This window comes from Pelophylax lessonae (genome assembly GCF_965119305.1).
Source record: "Pelophylax lessonae genome assembly, chromosome: 11".
NCBI lineage: Eukaryota > Metazoa > Chordata > Amphibia > Anura > Ranidae > Pelophylax > Pelophylax lessonae.
The window spans coordinates 84,570,634-84,592,350 of record NC_138778.1 but is presented as its reverse complement, the minus strand read 5'-3'; the positions used below and the strand labels follow the sequence as shown (position 1 = coordinate 84,592,350).

General features: G+C 45.7%; 1 protein-coding gene and 1 pseudogene across 2 annotated transcripts; one reads left to right on the top strand and one right to left on the bottom strand.

Annotated features, from left to right (window-relative positions):
* Nucleotides 1-1,176: 1,176 nt before the first annotated feature.
* Nucleotides 1,177-2,148, top strand: LOC309567380 (uncharacterized protein; the record flags this gene model as incomplete). Its single annotated transcript, XM_082272788.1, has 1 exon — nucleotides 1,177-2,148. One exon carries the CDS (start codon nucleotides 1,177-1,179, stop codon nucleotides 2,146-2,148), a length of 972 nt encoding a protein of 323 aa, XP_082128914.1.
* A 55-nt stretch (nucleotides 2,149-2,203) lies between these two features.
* LOC309567379 lies at nucleotides 2,204-11,779 on the bottom strand (annotated as a pseudogene). The gene is made up of 4 exons: nucleotides 11,157-11,779; nucleotides 9,876-10,448; nucleotides 3,921-4,600; nucleotides 2,204-2,278 (listed from the first exon to the last, which is right to left on the bottom strand). The product of its transcript is annotated as an uncharacterized misc_RNA (transcript).
* Nucleotides 11,780-21,717: the final 9,938 nt, after the last annotated feature.

Here is a 21,717-nt window from a genome sequence, read left to right as displayed (position 1 = left end):
TGTCACCATAAATAAAAATGTAGATTGGATAAATTGTATCTATTATAATCAGCAGAGATTTGTTAACTATATAAAGAATTCCCTAAAGAGCATAGCAGAACAACTAGAAGCCACTTCCCAGACGACATTCCAGAACAGAATGGCTCTGGATATGACCCACGCAGGAAAAGGTGGTACCTGTGTATATATTGATAAAGTAGATAGATGCTGTACTTACATTCCTGATAATACTGGCCCCAAATGGAAGGTCACTCTTGGCATTGACAACCCTTGGGATCAGTATTTTGGATGGTATAATACTTGAAAACAAACCCTAGTGCGGTTAGGAATTATCATTGTTATTATATTTGTTATAATAGGTGTTGTAATACTTTGTATAGTCCCGAAAGCACACTGACTAACGCAACACGCAACCTCCCACGCGCTAGTAGACATAAGAGGTCCACTTCTATTTTTGAGAGACCCAATTTTGGAAATGCAAAGGTTGCTTGCTGTACAAGAGCTGGAAATAGGTTGAAAAAGACAATGATGAATAAGGTCATAGGATGGAAAGAGCAGAAACTAGGAGGGCCATGTAAAATAGCAGCCATATCATTGATCATTAGGGCCTTGCCCCAGAATATCTCCGTGTGTCTGACACCCAACCCAAATGATACAGCTACCAGAAGGAAAATACAGGAACTTAAACAATTAATTCCTCAGTCTAATAAGAAAGATATTCTACCCAAACCAAACTTTAGGGAGACAGAACAAGTAGCAAGACATTTGAATTTAGCAATACAGAAGTACATAGATCCCTTACCATCGATTCTAGGGAATGTACATCCTCAAGGTTTCCAAGATATGAATAGAATTCCCCATCATTTTCTGTTGATGCATGAATATGGTATACAACAATCACAGGGAAAGGGAGATTGTTGGGTTTGTTCTCATATGCATACAGGAGAAAATTTATTCCCAATGATAGAAAAACCATTATCTATAACACAGTTAATGAATGAGACACATGTGTTCACTGGACAGGCAAAACCAGACAATAGGCCATTTTTAATACAGGGATACACACAACCACCAAAATTTTGTTTTCTGAATGGGCACCCACTGAATAATGAAACAAACATTTATGCCAATGGTGAATTTTGTTATGTCACAGATGTCAATTTTACACTTCTAAACATGGAGAAATACAAAACATTTAACTTGGTAGACATTACAGGCCTAAACACTGATACCACTGCTGACATGAATACAAAAATGAGAAACTTGTCAATGTACAATATTTCTTCATGCCCTAGATCAAAACCAACCTATAACAAGTCAGAGGTATATAAATGGTTAAATTTGGTGAATGAAACATTGGTACTTGACAATAAGGTCAAATTAATACATATCGCTGAGTGGTTATGTCTAATTGGAATGCGAACAGATCTGACTACTCAGGAGATGATATCTGCCCCAATGTTACCAGAGGGCTGGGTAGTTTGCTGCGGGCTATGGTGTCACACCACTATCCCTTTTCCCAAGGGAGAAGAATCAGCCGGGTGGTGCACCATAGTTAGATTGTTCCCTTACATGAGTACTGAGTCAGGAAGACGTGTGAGTATGGTGCCAGCCTCAGGGGTACTCACATTTCACGATCAGGGACGATATAAGAGGGCACTGACTAGTTCATGGGAGAAATTCTACATGAGCATCCTACCAGGGGGTACAGCACTGGCACTTATTAAGCTTGATGCATTTGCTGATATTATGGAAAAATGGATCAACACAACAACAAAGGATATAGGCTTAATCAATGAAGAAATGAGGAAAATTAGGATGGAGCAGGAGGTAATTAGACAACGACAGGAAAGACTAATGATGGCAGTAACAGGTCTGTGTGATCAAACACAAAACAAACAAATATGTTGCATATATTTTCACAACTTCACCAAAGAGACTAAGGATGTTCAAGTACCAGATTATTATGACATTATTAATGGCCACCAACTAGAGAGAGACTTCAGGGAGAACTGCATAATCTTCCCAATGCCTGGAATCCATTTGATTCCAGGCATTGGGAAAAGAGGGGATTGTGAGGAAAATGTGTATCTTGAAATGCCATTTTGTAGTGTTCAGCTTAGCATAAGTCATCTCAGTATATATTAGAAGGTTAGAGTATCCCTTTATATCTCTTGGATGTATCTTTGCTTAGTGTTTCAGATTATAAATCACACTTGCACTTTTTACGCCGGATATCTAGTCTGCGGTTAGAGATTAGAATCAGAGACAGGATGTTCTGCAAGTTAAAGACATGCAAGCTATAAGAGATGTTTTATACATATATTGATAGAACATTGCCAATATATCAGCATCGGCTATAATGCATAACATATATTTACATTAATATAGCTTGAATAAGTTTCTTAGCAATAATTAATAATTGACACAGTGAATAGGAATTTACTAAACATATTATTAAGTATGAGAGATGATTTTGCAAAAGCTGAGATGGTTTTTGCTGAAGTTACGTAACCGTAAAATGTTCAGACAATGCCGAGAGTAGAAATAGGGGATTTTTTTTTTGTGGTAACAGGTGTTATGAACTGATGTCACAATAACATGTTATGTTTTTTATAATCTTGAACTATATTCGACTTTTTATGTTTCTGGGGAGACTTTATGATCTAGCTAATTGATTGGCTGAAAGGGTGTGTTAAGTAGTGGGTTGGATAAGATAATTTTGTGGTTTGATAAGATAATTTTGTGGTTTAAGGCTATATATTCTTGACGATGTCTGAAAATAAATGCAGTCATTAGAACCAAGCTATTGTGTATGGTTTTCATTGATTGTCCGGCTAGCTGAAGATTCATCCACAGGACAAACCTAGGGTGCACCCAAACTCGGGATCCTTACAGGAACCACGCTGCGCTGATCCCTGTATCCCGCTACCGGATCATCCGCTCTTGCCGAACCTCTCCTCTGCTACATTGCTATTAGTGATAAGTACCCCACAGGAGAAACCTCTATAACCTTTATACTAAAGCTTACACTATCTAGCTCTGCATACTAAGGACTATTACTACATCTGCATTATCTAAGATTGCTAGCTCTTGAGCCTACTACCACCTGTTCTTGCACTGGGTTGATCTCTCTTGTATGTCCACCTGCTACTCTGTCATCTACTACCATACATGATTGCTAAACCTATCTGCATCCCATCTGCTACTATCTTACTTTCAAGAACATTTCCTTTCAAGTGTCTGTCATCTACCATCTCTACCCAACCTGTCTCTTCAGCCTATCATCACTGTGTTACTATATACATAAGTCACTCTAGGAAACATCTTATTGAGTGTGTGTATTTACTTGCTGAATTGAGATCATCCACACATGATGAGTCATTGAGAGTTGGGAATGGTGTCTCAGCGTTTCTCTACATGACTACTGAAGTGGAATATTTCTGCAGCTGAAAATCCACATCATAAGTAAAACGCAGGAGCGTTACACCACCCAGAAAAAAACTTTAATTTATCAAAGAAAACCACCCTCTCATGCCTACCTATCAGCACTAGCATACACCCCACCACTCTACATACAATACCCCCATACTCAAAAACCACCACCTCACACTTTTAAACAATATGCAAACCCCTTAATTTTTCTCTTTCCCAAGAGACCAAACTGCAGCCCCATGTGGCCATTCAGAGGTTTTGGGCTCCTCCTGTAGGTTGAAATCCTGCAAACAAATAATGTCAGATGAAAACGTTTCTAAAAGTTTTAGGATTGCAGCTCCTATACACAGACCGGATGCTCCTCACGTTCAAAGAAGAACACCTCAGCTGCAGCATCTATCTGGACAGGATTTTAGGGGGAAGAAACATCACCTGCACCTGGACCTTGTCCTCCTTGAAGTCCTTGGAGCCTCTTCTGTCCTTACCCCTTGCATCTCCTCCTTTGGCTCGGATTTCTTGGGCTTTCCTCTGGGTATCGTCTTTGAGAACCCTACCACCTCCTGGAAGTTCTCCACTTGCCCATGGCTGACAAAGGACTGGGCAGAAGAGTCGGACTCAATGGCAGGGTCTGAACTCATTGGACCTGTGCTGCTTGAGAAGTCCTCAATGCATTCAGAGGGAGAGGGAGAATCATAGATCTTGCATTTTAGGGACACACTCTGATCCATCTCCTCACTCACATCCTCCACCCCAGGGCCTATCCCAACCTCCTCCTCACCCTCCTCCTCTCCCTCTGCTACCACGGTTTCAGGGACACACCTCTCAGTCACAGAGGTAGCCCCCTCCGCCTCAGCTGCGTAATTGGGAGGATCAAGAGAGGGACCACCAGCCTCTGCTGGAGGGCTTCTGCAGGGTGACATACCCTGCGCCACGTCGGCATAGGATGGAGGGGGCTGGAACTCATCCACAACCCCGCCGACGGTGCCCTCCTCACCAACGGTAGCGGCACCTGGGTGAGTCCTTGGAGCACGATCCACTTCCGGGCACTGCCTAGGCAAATGTCTCATACTTCCACAAATGTGGCATTTCCGATGCTCGGGGCAATCAGACATCATGTGTCCAGTCTTAAAGCAGTTCCGACAGACCTGTCCAGTGCTGCAGCTTTCTTTGGAGTGTCCAAAGGAGAAGCACAACCGGCAAAACTGAGGCTGACCGGGATACCACAAGTAACCACGGTTACTCCCAATAGAAAACACCTGGGGGGGTGCCGGACCCCCCCTACCCCATCTGTGTCAGCCCTGAATTGCGCCCAAAACCATCTATGACCATTAAATGTGCCCAAAACATTTGTGAGCTTTGTTCCGGCCGACACAAAGTCACAATGTCGCAGCAGGAAAGCCCTCATCTCCTCATCCCTCACAAAGGGGTTGTACATGTGTACGGTCACTGGTACCCGCTGCTTTCACTCGCCACATAAAAAAGTAATACTCTCCAACAGGGGATCGTCCGCCTTCTCCGATTTCCTCGCCATACATGTATGCAGATCATCCTTCTTCCAGAAGGTAACATCATTCCAACCAGTATTAGGAAAACACTGCATGCAGAAAATACTCTCTCGTGGCATTCCCAACAATTCCTCAATCACCTTCTTCTGTATCATGAACAGCCCAACGGTCTCTCTTCTAGGCTCGGCAACCACCAGCCTTACAGTGTTCGGAGCCTGCGGTGCTTTCGCCGCCATATCTCCGCCCAAAAACACTCACCCACGAAAAGTCACAAGGACAAGTAGGGGAGAGGGATCGCTCTCGTAAACATCAGGTAGCGTCCCGCCCAATAGCAGCATGGGGTGTAGGGCTGCCACGACGCGTCGACGTAGTCGACTACGTCAACGACAAAAAATCGTCGACGTGCGGAAAAAGCGTTGACGCGTCAGCACGTGACGTCACACGCATCTCGCGCGAGTTGCATTAAAATAGTTGAACAGCAGCGGTAATGGCGACATCTGATCCTGGAGGAGAAAAAGCCAGCAGCAGCAGTGGTTCCACGTCCAGCAGCAGAGTACAAAAGGCTTCCAGCAGCACACCACCAGTACAAAAGACAGCAAGAGCCCGATCACGTTCATCAAGGGTATGGGAATACTTTCAGCAGAGGCCAAATAAAATGGTCCTCTGTTCCCTTTGCAAAAGTGAAATGGCATACCACGGCAGCACAACTGCTATGCATGAGCACCTCAGAAGAAAACATCCTGGCGCACTGACCACAAAGGACGAGCCATCTTTGTAAGTACTAGTACTACTAATTTCAACAATATTAATTAATGCATTGCATTGCTAGCTGATGATTGCTTAGGCCGGGCCAGCTCACTTTTCTTAAATGGAGTGGACTACATACAAGGCATTTTGCATTTGCAGCCCTCAGTGTCTGTCTTGTGGATCCCTCAGGTCATGATTGACAACAAGTGCAATGATCTGACCACCAGCACACCTGAGAGCTATTTTGACTGTCACTGCACTCTGCAGCATTATTAATTACAACATTGGCCATGGATATCTCAAAATTCTACTAGAAAAAATACAATTAATATTGTTAGCATTGAGGCTGAGCATTCATAGATGTGTAAATTGGTAATGTTATTAATTATTATTATTATTATTATTGTTGTTTTTCCTCAGGAAGAGGCAAAGCTGTGTACAAGATTTCTACTTTCATAAAAAGGATGTCACTGCTTGTACACCCCAAGTGGCCATTACACTTACCAATAGCATACTCCACATGATTGTAAAAGATATGAGACCTCTTTCTATTGTAGACGGTCAAGGATTTCGTGAGATGATCAGCACATTTTACCCAGGATACACACTTCCCTCCAGGTCCCATTTCACGAAGCCGGTGGAGAGGAAATATGAGGAGAATTTTGAAAGATTTAAACCGTCAATCAAAGATGTCAAATTCAAAATGGCTCTCACCACAGACGCATGGACCAGTATTGCCACAGAGGCATACTTGGGTGTCACATGCCACTTCATTAATGAAGACTGGAAGCTTACATCCTACAATCTGACCACTATGCCACTTGAAGATCGCCACACAGCTGAAAACATTGCTAACTGGGTGGAAAAAGCAGCTGAGAAGTTCGAGATATCCATGGCCAATGTAATTGCAGTTGTTCATGATAATGCTTCAAATGTTGTCGCTGCTCTGCGTATTTTGGAAGAAAAGCATCCTGGCATCTCTTCTCTCAGGTGTGCTGGTCATACATTGCAGCTAGTTGTCAACCATGCCCTGAGGGATCCCCAGATCAGCAAGACACTGAGGGCTGCGAAGTGCCTTGTGGAACATTTTAAAAAAAGTGAGCTGGCCACTACAAAGCTTAAAGCAAAGCAACAACAAATGGGTACCCCTGATCATGCACTAATAAATGATGTATCTGTAAGATGGAACAGTACTTTACACATGATCAGTCGCCTGCTTGAACAGAGGTGGCCTGTGACTGCCACACTTTCCGATCCTGATGTCACACCACGAGGGAAGCGCTTCCTGGATTTAAAACATGATCAGTGGAGCTTACTTGAGGAAGTGGAACAAGTCTTGAAGCCTTTTGAGTGTGCTACTGTTTTTTTGAGTGGAGAGTCCTATGTGACTGGTTCCGCTCTACCTCCTTTGGTAAAAGGCCTCCAGAAATCCATACAGAGCACAATTTGCGAGATAGCGGCAGTCAAGGCTTTCCAAAATGTTGCTGCACAGGAGATGACCACAAGATGGGAGAGGGAAACTAAATTCAGAGATGACGGAGGAGAAAATATATGTCTTATTGCAGCAGCCCTGGACCCCAGATTCCGCAAGCTAAAATTCCTGGCAGCAGAGGATAGTTTAAAAGTTCACCTCAAGGTCCAAGCTCTTGCTCTTGAAGAGAAAAGAAGATATGAGGAAGAGCAAACACATCAACGTCAATGTGAGGAACAGGTCCAGTCAGCCAGTGCAATGAGTCCAGACATGAAACTTTCAGAAAAGAGGCAAGTGTCTATGTTGGACTCTTTGCTCGGTTCAGATTCAGATGAACACCACAGTAATGGTGAGGATGACACTCACATCCAAGATCCAGAAATTCACAGTGAAGTTGTGAGGAATGAGATACACATGTACTTTAGTGAGCATGCCATTCCAAAGGAAGACAATCCACTGAAATGGTGGAAGGAAAATGAAGGGAGGTTTCCCATCTTGGCCATGCTGGCAAAGAGTTACTTGTGTGTGCCTGCAACATCAACCCCATCTGAAAGGCTTTTCTCAGTTGCTGGCAACATTGTGACTAAAAAAAGAGCAAGCCTAACTGCAGAGCATGTCGATATGCTAACCTTCCTCCATTGCAATGCTATATTATAGGTACAGGCCCCCAACCTGTACCTGTTGCACTCTCTTGGGTTGTATTGTTGGACTTCTTTAAACTACAAGATGGCTGTTGGCTGCCTTCAGGTAATCTTTCCTCAGTATTGGCCATTATAATTTGCACAGTGTTGAGCAATGCTTGCTTTTTGTTGGACTTGGCTCCTTTAAAACTATGTTAGTTTTTAGGTATGTTTTACATTTACAAGTAACACACACACCAAAAAAATACTGGTCAAACACTGTATATGGAAAACATACCTAAAAAGTAACCAAGTTTTAAAGGAGCCAACTTGTCCAACAAAAGCACTGCTCAACACTGTGCAAAAGTAATGGCCAATACAGCAAAAGATTACCTGAAGGCAGAGAGCTGACTTGTAGTTTAAAGAAGTTAAAGTACTGTTAGGCAGATATGGCATTTTTCATGCCTGATGCCCTAAAGTGTTTGGCACTTTATGTGTCTCTATTTTTGCACAGTTGCACAAGTTAGTGTTGTTGAGCACTGACTGCAGTGCTTTATAATTTATATGGCATTTTGAATGCTTTTGGTTTTGAATTAATGGCATTATTCCTGCCTGATGTTAAAGTGTTGTTTACATTTTATTTTTGCCACTGAAACTTCAACCACATTGAAGTATTTTTTGGAAAAACTTTAATAAAAGTTGAAATATTATATTAGAAGTTGTACGTATCATTTTTTGTAAAGTTATTCAAAGGATTATTTAACTAATCAAAGAAAGAACACTAGATTAAGCAAAAGAACACTAGATTAAGCAAAAAAACAAAAAATTTAAATAATCGTTAGATTAGTCGACTAATCGTAAAAATAATCGATAGATTAGTCGAAAAACAAATTAATTGTTAGTTGCAGCCCTAATGGGGTGCACCCAAAGGAAACACCCCAAGGCCGAGCGGGACTGGTACCTTCCGAAACCTTAAGGCCCAGACCAGGGCAGAAAAAACTACACCTGATCTGAGCCAAAAGGCTGAGAAGCAATCATAGGAGACTTAATTTTTTGTTGAAAATGTAATCTTTATTTACATAAAAGATATACAAAAAACAATACTTTGTCGGGGTACATTCTCCCCTGTACTGCGACGCAGCGCATAAATACGCTACATTACAATACATTTCCGATCATACAAATAAATACATTCAATCAAATACATTCAGTCTGCGGTATGATGCCTGATGTGTTGCGCGGAGTAACAGGTGTGATGGGGGGGGGGGGGTGGGAGGGGAATGAAATCACAAGCCCGAAGCTTTATTGAATGGACAAAGACACACAAGGGAGAGTGGGGGAAGGGGAAGTCTTCAGACCTCCTCTTCCTCCATGAGATCCATCAGGTTATAGTCTCTGAGCAGACTGTAGACCAGTCTGCGACAGTCCTCAATGGACATCCTCTCCCGCTGGTGGATAAGGTGCTTTCTGGCGCACCATAAAGCGTCCTTAAAGCAACACAACACCCGCCAGGCGTTGTCAATGTCCTCCTGGGAAAAAGTTCCATGAAAAAGTCCGTTCAGCACACCGAAGTGTGTGATGGCAGTCTGTGGAACAAAGTCTCTAAGTTCAGGTTCCAAGGCCCTCAACAGGCTCTGTGCAAAGGAGCACTCCCAGAAAACGTGAAAAGACGTTTCCTCATGGATGATACAAAAGGGGCAGTGCCTGTATCTGCTCAAGTTTCTGGCATGCATAAATGTCCTGAGAGGCAGCCCCCCCTGGACAGCCATCCACGCCAGATCTTTATGCCTGTTGGTGAGTCCCTTTAAAGAAACATTCCTCCAGATCACTTTGCAAGTGGCTGAAGGGAGGCCTGGAACAGTCTCAGCAATGAGAACTTGAACTTGAAAGTGTCCAGGTAGTACCAAGGAGTGTTTCAGTTGTAGGGGATGGGGCTGTCCCATTTGTCCCATCCCAGGGACCTCCAAAGAGGAAGGAGGAAAAAACGGGACATGGAGTTGCCGCCAGAGTCCAAAGTTCTGTCCACTAAAGTCCTGCGGATGCAGTTGCAGGCAAAGAACACCCCCAGTAACGTTGCGATGTCGGGCGCGCCCTTACCGCCCTTGAGGGGTTCCTTGAACATGACTGTCTGCTTCACTCTGTCCATCTTGGAGCCCCAGATGAAGTGGAACACCGCCCTGGTGATGGCCTTACAGGTGTTGACCCTGGGGGGGTAGGCCTGGGCGAGGTACTGTAACACAGGGAGAATCTCGCTGCGGAGTACCAGTGTTTTCCCTTCGATGGTGAGTTCTCTGAGGCTCCATAGTCCAAACTTTTGTCTCATCTTGGACAGTCTCTCCTCCCAAGACTTCAGGGCTGCGCCCTCAGCTCCAAACCAAACTCCAAGAATTTTGATGAAGTCCGCCTTGACGCTGAAAGGGATGGATGCAGAAGAAGGCAGGAACCACTTTCCGAAGAGCATGACCTCTGACTTCCCGCAGTTGACCTTTGCCCCTGAAGCTTTGCCGAAGTCCTCACAGGTCTGGACGAGCGAGTCGATGGAGTGCTGGTCAGCACAGAACACCGTTACGTCATCCATGTAGAGTGAGCACTTGACAACCCTTCTGTCCGGTCCCGGTGCGGTGATCCCTCTGATCTCTGGGTTCTGTCGGATGCATTCGGCAAAGAGCTCTATACAGCAAACAAAAAGCAGAGGTGTGAGAGGGCAGCCTTGTCTGACCCCAGAGAGAATAGGGAAAAAGTCAGTTTTCCAGCCATTCACCAACACCGTGCTACAAATGTCATGGTACATCACATTCACATACGAACAAAACATGTCCCCAAGACCAAACCTGCGCAGAGCTCTGCACATAAACTCATGGGAGACATGGTCAAAGGCCTTTTCCTGGTCAAGACTGACCAGGGCCGCGTGCACACGACGGCCTCGAATGTACTGGACCGTGTCCCGGACAAGCGCAAGGCTGTCCGAAATCCTGCGACCAGGAATGCATCAAGTCTGATCCGAGTGGATGATCTGTCCGATGACCGATTTCAGCCTGTTGGTCAGAACCTTGGCAAGGATTTTGTAGTCCACGTTCAAGAGAGAGATGGGACGCCAATTTTTCAGATCCCATCTCTCCCCCTTCCGCTTATACAAAATCGTGATCATCCCCTCCCTTAGCGAAGGAGGCATTGTGCCCTCCACTTCCATCTCCTCATACAGCTCGAGCAGGTCCGGGCCAACAAGATCCCACAGCGCTACATAGAGCTCCAATGGGAGACCGTCGCAGCCCGGGGGCCTGCCTTGCCTAAAGGATCTGATGGCAGAGTGCAGCTCCTCCAGCGCTAAGGGGGCGTTGATTGCAGACATACCTGCAGGATCAATTTGGTTAGTGATACCTGACAAGAACCTGTCGGCCTCAGCCGTGTTTGTTTCTTTTGGGGAGTAGAGGTTGGTGTAGTAGTCGCTGACCACTTGCATCACAGCCTCCTTCCCCTTCTGGAGTTTTCCGGTCTCGTCCCGCAGCTCCGACAAGGGTGTGTGTCCTGAGTGAAGTTTCCTGAAAAAGAAAGTTACATTTCTCACCTTTCTCAAGATTCTCCACCTTGGAACGGAAGACGAGGTGCCTGAATTCTTCCTCAAAGTGTCCTTTCAGGTTCTTCTTGGTGTCCTCCAGGTCCTGCCTAATGTCCCAGCCGCAGTGGTGAAGGTCCTGCAGGGACTACAACTGACGTTGCAGTCTCCTGAATTCCCTCTTCCTGGCACACACTTGCTGGCGTCCCCTTGCCTGAAAGAAGCTGCGCAGCTTGACTTTCACAAACTCCCAATAGTTGCTTACCTTTCCGAAGAACCTCTTGTCCTCCTTCCAGGTAATGTAGGCCTCCCTGAGTTCCTCCAGCAGTCCCTCATTTTCCAGCAGGGTACCATTTAGCTTCCAGGAGCCCGGACTGGGGGCAAAGCCCTCGCCCAGGTCACCCCGAAAGTGAATGGCCCTGTGGTCAGAGAAAAAGCAGGGGACCATGGACGGCACCACGAATAGTTCACGGAACCTTTCCCTATGGATCCCACGGCGTCCTGCAAGGAAGCCTCCGCGATCATCTCCTTGAGCAGTCTAGACGTGGTGTCGAGTTTCGCGTACATGCTGGAGCTGCGCCCATCCTCCTCAATCGGACAGTTAAAATCACCACCGATTACTACTGCCCTGGTGGTGACGAGTTGGGTCCGCAGGGTCTGGAAAAGCTCCAGTCGCTCATTCTTATCTGGGGAAGCGTACACGTTGATGAGCCTAACTGGCTCTCCCGCCCATGAGCCGTCTACGACCAAAAGACGGCCACAGACGAGCTCCTGGACGGAGTCAACCGTGAAACGACCACCCCTGACAAGAATGGTTACCCCTGCAGACTTACAATCGACACCCCCGGACCAGTAGGAGGGACCATGGGTCCACTGGGAGGACAGATGAGTGTACCTCCTCGAGAAGGGTAGGGCACACTCCTGGAGCATGTAGACGTCACTCTGCTGAGTGGAAAGAAAGGTCAGCGCCACCTGCCTTCTAGAGGCATCCTTGATGCTCCTAACATTAATGGAAAAGATGGAGATCTCTGCCATCATGTAAAGGAGATGAAGGGCTAGTTAGCAGGGGGGCCAAACTTACCTCCCCTGAGGGGGGGATTGTTCTTCCACTGCTTCTTGTGCCTGTCCGGTGTCCTGGTCCAGGCCGCACTCCTCGAGGACACTGTTCATCAGCTCTTGGTTGAGGACAGTCCCTGGGTGGGTCATATCCTTACCTTCCTGCATTTCTACTTCGTCTTCCCCCGCAGACTCGAGGTCCTTGAGGTCCACTGGGTTCAGTCCAGCGATGTCATTTTGCTGGGCAACGGTGGGCCGTTTGGTGGGTTCTTCTGTTGTCGGACTGTCTAGGTTCCGTTTCCGGCCTTTGCTGGTGGGGGTGGGGCGGTGGGCAGAGTGGGGAAGTCCTCTATGGAGGACAGGGTGGGGGGGGCAGGTGGGGCCACCTCCGACTCAGAGGGGGTGGGGAGGGATGGGTCGGAGGAGGTGGTAGGGGCCTGGGGAGGGGGGACTCACCAGTGGCTTTCCGGGGTTCCTTTGCTGTCTTTTCCCCTGACTTCTTTTTCCCAGCGCTGGCTGGAGCTTTCTCCTTGATCAGGGCTCCAGCGTAGGACCGGGATCTCTGGGGGCAGTCTCTGTAGACGTGCTCCGCCAATCCGCAGAGGTTGCAGGTCTTGGACCTCGGGCAATCCTTGGTCTCATGGAATGTAGCCCGACAGAACCTGCAAGCAAGTTCCTGACATCCAAAACTTACGTCACCCTGCTTGCCACACCTGTGACAGGTCTGGGGCATGTCTGTGTAGTAAAGGAGTCCTGCGGAGGCTCCCAGAGAGAAGTAGGGCTTCAGGTGCTGGAGTTCCCCCGAAGGTTCTCTCCTTAGCCTGCAAGACACCGTCCATTTACCTATCCAGAAGCCGTTGACATTGAGGATCCTGACTGGGTCTTTAGCCACGATGCAAAACCTCTGGAGGTAGGTAGCGATGTCTTTTCCTGGGGTATGGGGGTTCCTCATGGACACCATTACCCGCCTTTCATCCCGTTGAATGGGAGTGTTCACAACAAAGTTGCGGAAAGGGGATTCCGGGCCACAATTCCTCACCGCCTCCCAGTATCTTCTACAGACCTGTAGAGACACAAAAGTGATATAAAATATACCTTTCATGAAGGTCTGTACGGACAGTGTCTCCGCCTTGCTGAACCCCTGTTCGAGGATCATCTTCTTGCCGAAGATTTCCCGGGTCATGTCGGGGACTCTTCCGTCCACCTCCTTCAGCTGCAGCACCACTGTCTGCTTCATCCAGGGTTCCAGGGTAGGAAGCCCATCTGCAGACTTGGTTGGCCTTGCTGAGCCCGACTGGCTGACATCGGCCGGGGTGGGGGTGGAGGTTGAGGCGACTTCTCCCGGAGTCTTGGCTGAAGTGGCGGGGACGTTCTTTTTCTTCCCGGTGCTCTTCCCCATGACAGAGGAGTTCGTCGGGAGTCGCTTCAGGTAGGCTTTGGCGGCTTCCTTCTTGTTCCTCGGCGTCTTCACTCTTTTGAAGCCTCTAAAAAGGCCCTTTTTGCGCCTACTGCCCAAAAGTAGTAGCGTAGAGTGGGGGGGGGGGGGCAAGATCACAGTCTCATTCCTTGTGGGGGCTAAGCCTCTAACCCAATAGCAGCGAGTAGGTGAAGCTGAATTTAATCGACGATCCTACAAGGCCGAGCAGAGGGTACCCCACAAGGACCAAATGGCTTGGATAGAAACAAGTGGCTCTCAACGTCCTAGCTGTGACGCAGAGACACCCCTAAGGGCTAAAGTCGATACTACACTTGATCTTAGCCATAAGGCCGAGAAGCGACCTAATGCCCCACTAACACTAGATTATATAATTTCTGGCAGTATCGGAGTCTTCCAATGGCAAAGCCCAAGGCACTGACTGCCACTAGAGATTTAGAAAACTTATGGAGACATCTTACTAACAAAACTGTTGAAGATCCTAAATCAGAGATTCACTTCCTTTAAACTTCCAGACTCTTTGAATGACGCTTGCATAATAGTATTGCCCAAACCTGGCAAACACCACTTGCATTCAGAGTCTTATCGTCCGATTTCATGATTAAATTCAGATGTTCAACTCTTAGCCAGGGTCCTGGCCACTATGACCGCAATCGGGCTTCATCCCAACTAGGTCAACAGGAGTGAATCTGAGATAACTTTCTTAATGCCTTCAGATAACATGCTGTAAGGGATTAGCTCGGTGGTAGGCGTGGATGACCCCTTTGGGGGTGCGTTTTCACAGAGAGATAGCCGAGCAGTGGTTGCAAACAACACTGATTTATTCATGCAATTTACTTCACACAATTGCAAGCCTCAAAACAGCCAAAATAAAATAAAGCAAAATAAATCCTTGCCACTGTGGGCGGCTACCTTCTCACACACTGGAACCTATCTAATGAAGTCTGTCCCCAACCTACTGTTGGGCAGACTTGGCTGGTCATACAGCTGAAGGCCTTTCAACTTCCTTAGACAGTTCTGACTACCTCTGCAGCCGACACCCTATAGTAATTGCTGGTTTGTCTAACCCAGGTGGAAGTGTAGCTCCTGTCTGTGACTACATTCACAGATTTACCTGACTTCCTGTCACATACCCCCCCTCTTGTTTCAACCCTAGGGTTGGGACACAGTTTTCCACGCACGCATGTGTCAGGCACTTCTCTTGACTCTCACTGATAAGCCTCCTAGTATCCTCAAGCTTCCGGATGAAACTGTTTGTCATCTTCATTGACAGATTTCTCATAAATGCCACACAGTTTGTCTCTCATTTCATATACACATTCCTCAACTGCATTTTTAGCATCATTTCGCTCCTTCTCGTTTCTGTCATCTTCATTGACAGATTTCTCATAAATGTCAGACAGTTTGTCCCTCATAACCGTCTGTCCTATCCACCAAGGAGGACCGTGATCCATAGGCAACTCAATTTTGCTAGTCTTAAAGTCTTCAACATTCTTAAGACGCCTCTCTCTGCAATCAACAAATGATTTCCACAACACTTTGAGAACCTCTGCTTCACTTAGCTTTGTTCCAAGAAATGTCTGTACTTTATCAACTTTCCTTCCATCATCATATGGGTCAAAGGCAACAACACAGTTGAACCCAGCGATCTGGGTGGTATCCATTATAGACCTCCTCTCTGCATCAGTGAAGAAGCATGGAACTGCAACACATTCTTTTACAGGTTTCTTCAATGCACTTTCTGCAGAACTATTAGACCGCTCAAGGTCACCTAGTTCCTTTTCTCTATCTGAACTCCACATGGAATGTATCTCAAGATCACGATCAAACTTCTGCCACTTATCTTTCACCAGTTCCATTTTGGAAATATTCCCTGAAAGGCACTTATTCATTTGCTTCACGTTTTCACCAACAGCCTTAGTTTTCTCCACTAGGTGGCGTTTGCTTTTTTCTCCCAGATTTATATCACTTGCTTTAGTTTTCTCAGATTTAGTTTTCTCCACTAGGTTTTCAGCCTGAACTGAGAAATCATCACATTTCTTACACAGCTCCTTTGTTTGCTGAAGTTCTAATGATACATTTTCCAATGCTTGAAGTTTTTGAAGGAACGGTTTATTCCAAAGGGGTGATTCAAGCCACATGTCATCACATTTCTGAGGCTTACTCAGGACAGACCCCAAAACACTGATCCTTTTAAAAACTGCATCAGGCACACTATCCCCTCTTTGGGACAGATCCTCTGTTGCCTGTAATTCCTCTTCCAGTTTCTGCAACGGAATCTTCATCTCTTCTACTTGCTGTTCTAAGGCTCGCTTAGACTCTTCTAGCTCCTGAACACTTGTCACAACATCATCCTTGGAGCTGACCAATTCTTCCATTTCTGTATGCAGCTGTTTGTTAACACTTTCTAGTTCAGCCTTACACTCTAGAGCTTCCTCCAAGGAGCGAGCCAAGAACAGGGCTTTGCTCTCGTTATCACGCGCCTCCGTCTCTGCACGGGCGCGTTCTTCTGCATATTTTGCAGACACAGTCTTCTCCTCACCAAGCATCTGATCAAACTTCTTTTTCACATCTTCAACACACTCTAATGAACCAACGCTTTCTTCCATGCGTTTTTTCATATCCGCTATCTGAGCTTGCAATGTTGCGACTTGCTCTGATAGGTTTTTCTTTGCTTCCTCCTCCTCTTTTAATTGTTCCAGGAAGCAATTTTTCACATCTTCCATTTGTTTGAGCTTTGTGCTAAAACTCAGCCTTTGACACCTCTCTTCCTGTAAGAGTTCCTGCGTGTCTTGCAGCTGCGATTCCAAGATAGAAAAATCTTCCGCAATTTCTCTAGATTTGCTGTCTGCTTGAGAAAGCTGATTTGTGACATCGTCCAACTCAACCTGCAGTCGGTTTGCCTTCTCTGACAGCTTAGCACACACTCGGTCACCTTCTGACACCTTGACTTGCGATTCCTGCAGCTGTGCCTCTACTTTTTTTCTCTTGTGTTCAGAATCTCCTTTTCCCTGCATAAGAGCTTTCACCTCACTGCCTAGCATCTGGGAATAACAATGTAATTCTGCCACACATGCTTCTTTCTCCTTTAACTGCTGTTGGACACATTGGGCTTCCCCTTTCCAACTTTCACAGTCCGCACGCAATTCATCTACCACATTGCTCAAAGTAGTGAGCTCATACACAGTACTCAGTAATTTAGCCTCTCTTTCATTTTTCTCTTTGTCGCTGAGAGACAATGTCGTTTTCAGAGCAACATTCTGTTCCTGCGCCCCCTGCAGGTCTATTTTTGTAGCTTCCAAACACTGACGATTTTTTTCCAGCTGATTATGCAACTCCAACATTTCACACATACTTTGCTTCTGCAAAGTCTGAATTTCAATTTCCTTTTCCATGAGGATGGTATCTTTCTCCATTATAGCCTTTCTATGGTTTTTCAACTCGGAAAAAAGAAGAGCAGTGGTTTCTTCCCACTGTAACTGTACCCCCAGGGGTTGTTCCTTTTCTTCCATTTTCCGTTGCACGACATCCAGCTCAGCCCTGCACAGATACTCGGTTTCCTCCCTACCGATGGCCTCCATTTGCTGCTGGCGTCTCTGTTTCCAGCCTGCCATGCTCTCTTGATGAGCCTTTTGTTGAGCTGCAAAGCTCCGCTGAAAATCCGCATTTGCCTGCTGTTGAGCTGCATTTGCCTGCTGTTGAGCTGCATTTGATATAATCAGTTGATTCAACATCTCCTCCATTTTGGGCTTACTTTCCATCTGAGAACACTGTCTCCATAACCGTTTCATTTACACCAGCGTTGCTAGGGACAACAACTTTTCTCTTTAGCCGATTCCGTTCAGGCATGGATGGGGCTGGTTCAAACGGTAGCATCCCCTCCATCCATAGAATTCGGTCTCTCATTTCAGCGATCCTTGCATCTTTCAGGCGTTTGGATCGCCCCATTTTTAGTCACTCCACAAAAAATTGTTTCAAAGTCCAGCAAAAAATTTTGAGACCACTGTCCCTTTAAAAAATAGTAGTTTTTCTCTCTCTTGCAGGATTTCCTTTCCTGTACCCACAGTTTGTGCAGTCCCTTGCACCAGACACAGTTCATCAAAATTTTTTAGACCGCTGTCTCTTTAAAACACGTTTTTTTCTCTTTCAGGATCTTCTCTCCTGCACACATAGATTGTGCAATCTCGTGCACTAGACAAAGTTCATCAAACATGCACTTCTTTGCAGGGATCTCTGCTTCTGCCCACTGCATATGTAAGGGATGTCAGGTACTCCATAAAAATAACACATTTCTGTTTTATGGCATTTCTATTAATTTACCAGTAGATGGCAGCACAAAGCACAACTGCAAGCAAGGCATGGGAGGAACTAAAAGTTCGACGTTTTGTTTCTGGGGGAACAGAATAGCTGTGCTGTGTCCCTCAGAATCATACCTCACTGATGTCCTTGTATTTGCAGGTAAGAGGGAGTATATTTAGGGTTATAAACAGGGCAAAGTCGATTTAATTTACATCCCTGTGATCAGTAAAGGCTCCTGTCACTACTGTGTGATTGAATAACATACTGCACAAATGTTAGTGGGTCACATGACTACAGTGTACCAAAAATGTGATTATTGTAGTGTTATGTGTTTATATCTTATATTAGATTGTACTATGAGACCACTGTGATGCAGAAGGAGTAACAACATATCAGCACATGTTTAATTGGTTATTATTTTCTATGAGGACGTTATTCCTGTATATCAGAATGTTGATATTATTATATATATATATAGATATGTAATATTATGTATGAACAGAATAGCTGTGCTGTGTCCCTCAGAATCATACCTCACTGATGTCCTTGTATTTGCAGAAACTTCTCAATAAAAATAATTCTGGTTTCACCCGGTCCGATCCCTTCGCACATTGGAATTATTGACCATACTTTCAGCATATGTGCAACAAAATTGGCGCCCGAACAGGGACCGGGTGAAGGAAACGTAAAGGTCAAGGAAGTGGAAAGCTGTTACGCTGTCCGTAGCGAAGCTGAGAGAAGAATAAAGTATTAACCGTTGCTGCACAGGAATCGCAGACAGATGGATGTAGAAAAGTTGCAAGATGAAATCAGTGGGCATCTGATTCACATGACAGTCAGTGATCTCATAGAGACTTGCCAGTTTATCAAGGCCTCCGAAGCAAGTATGGCAAAAGGAAAAACCCGGCGCCACTACATGCGGATAGTCAATGAGGTGATAGATGAACTGGTTGAGACTGAAAGTGAAGAAGCGGTGACACAATTTCTCCAAGCAACTAAGATATTCGTCAGCGAGCTAGAGAAGAAGAGGGACAATGCTGAAGCACCAAACACCAGTGAGAAAGACCCCCAACCAGAACAGCAATTAGCCAATCTGAAACTACAATACCACACTATGCAGGAAAAGTTCCAGGAAACGTCCAGAATGATCGAGGAACAGATAAAAGAGCTGAGTACTAAAAGCAAGGACTCAAATGACAGCCATTCAAAACAAGAACCTATTCCAGTTACTCAGAGACTTCACCATGATAACTTGCCAGAGGTGACAATCAGGAAGGACTTTAAGATTGCTGGTCAGATAGGTGAAAAAGAACAGAAAGACAAGTTGTCCTATACAAACCTTATGCACCAGATCGACATGGGACTACAAAAAGGGTATCCCGAGTCCGAGATTGTGGAAGCTGTGGTAAAAGCCATTAGTCCCGGCCTTAGTCTCAGAGGTATGTTGGAAATGAAGAATGGACTGACCCTAGTGCAACTTAGGAGAATCCTTAAAAGCCATTACAAGGAGGAAAATGCTTCTGAACTATACCAACAACTGATAAACATCTCACAGAATAGTAAGGAAACTCCTCAGAATTTCCTGTTCAGAGCTATTGAATTGAAGGACCGCCTGTTGTTTGTCTCACAAGGAGAAGGTTCGGATGAACACTTCAGCGCTGAGCTGATACAAAAGAAATTCCTAAGGTCAGTGGGTACTGGACTGAGAAGTGACGACATCAAGTTCCAGTTAAAGCAGTATTTAGATGATCTGTCCATTCCAGATGAGGTGCTCATAGAGAAAACAAATGAAGCCACTAATATGGAGATGGAAAGGGAACAGAAGCAAAAGAAAACTCAGCCCAGCAATTCGATGAAAGGGAAAGAGTGTCAGTCCAATGTCTTGCAATGTCCTCAGGAACCAGATGTCCTGACAACTACTGCCGACACAAGATCAAGTAGCCCAACCATCCAACAGCTTTCAAAGAGCAACTCTGAACTGGAAAAGCCGATACTCCAGATGCAAAAAGAGATGATAGAGATTAAAAACACTTCTCCAAGACACGAGAACTCGACGAGATCATGAACTTAGAGGGCCTCAGGTAACAATGGGCATGAGCAATGGAAGTTGTCAATCTTGTAAAAGAACTGGTCGGAGAACTGCCTGTGACCATTGCTTCCACTGTGGTCAATCTGGACATATAGCGAGATACTGTAAAATGACCAGTCCCAACCAGTTAAACGGGAGAGGGTTGCTGTCAAGGGACCGACAGTAACCTGTGTGAGAACCAACCCTGTGTCCCAAAGTGCAACTCTTGTCGGTAGCAAAGCAACAAGTTCTCAAACCACCATCAGTGCCACTGCTGGAAGGGTGAGCCCAGATCCCTTGCAAAGGGTACCCACCCGCAGTAACCAAAGATTCTACCAGGTGGCTGAGGAAGTGCCAACTCATGTGGACTGTGTTACCATGAGACAAAACGGCAAGTTACTGAGTCTCGTTGGAAAAAAATGCCTTGTGAACTGTGAAATAGATGATACTCCTGTCCAGGCCTTATGGGATACCGGCTCTCAGGTTAGCATTATCAATGAGAGCTGGAGACAGCGGGTTCTGCCACATACGGTGCTACGATCTTTTGAAGAATTGCTTGGGCCCGGAGTCCTCCTAGGTAAAGCAGCGAATGAGACTGAGATTCCCTTCTCCGGGAGGATTGAGGTAGTTTTTCAGCTAACATCGGGAAGTAACACTTGCCAACAGTTAATAGTGCCCCTTGTGGTATCAGAGTATGAGAAAGTAGCTGATAAGCCCATCATCGGTTATAATGTCATTGAAGAACTCTTCAAGGAGACATCTGCCAAAGGAAAGAAAGCCATTCCAGGTTTTGTGGATGTACTAGGGACAGCATTGGAACTGTCGACCACCAAAACAGAGATCCTTGTAAGTCTACTACAAGCCAGTCACAGGGAAACTGGTGGTGCTACACTAAAGACTGGTACTAAGAGCCAAAGAATTCCAGCAAACACTGGGACGTATCTCAGGTGTAGGGCTCACGCCAAACCAGTACTGCAAGATCAGACAGTTTTGTTTACACCTGATGAGGCCCATCATTGGCCTGATGGACTGCATGTAGGCGAGACATTAGTATCACTCCAAAAGGGACGATTTTCCAAACTATCCATCCCGGTGTGGAACACAACTAAGCAGGACATTATTTTATCAGGTCAGACTAGGATGGGGTGCTTCGAGCCCATAAAGGCAACTTACCCAGCTCAGGTGAAACTGAAACCATCAGTGAGTGTGACAACTCACTCAGTAACTCATCGGCCACCAATATCCAGACCAGGGCCAGAAGGTCGAGTGGATAACCTAAACACGAGTCAATCACCGGTAAGCGATGCTAATCGAGAACACTGGGATCCACCAGTGGCTTTCGAACACCTACCTGAGGAGGATCAGCAGGTAGTCAAGACGATGTTAAGGGAAGAATGCAATGCTTTCTCCAAAGATGACTCTGATGTAGGATGTATTCCTTCCCTACAATTGCAACTTCGCCTCAAAGACAACACACCTGTTAGGAGAACTTACATGTCTGTGCCGAAACCACTGCACCGAGAAGTGA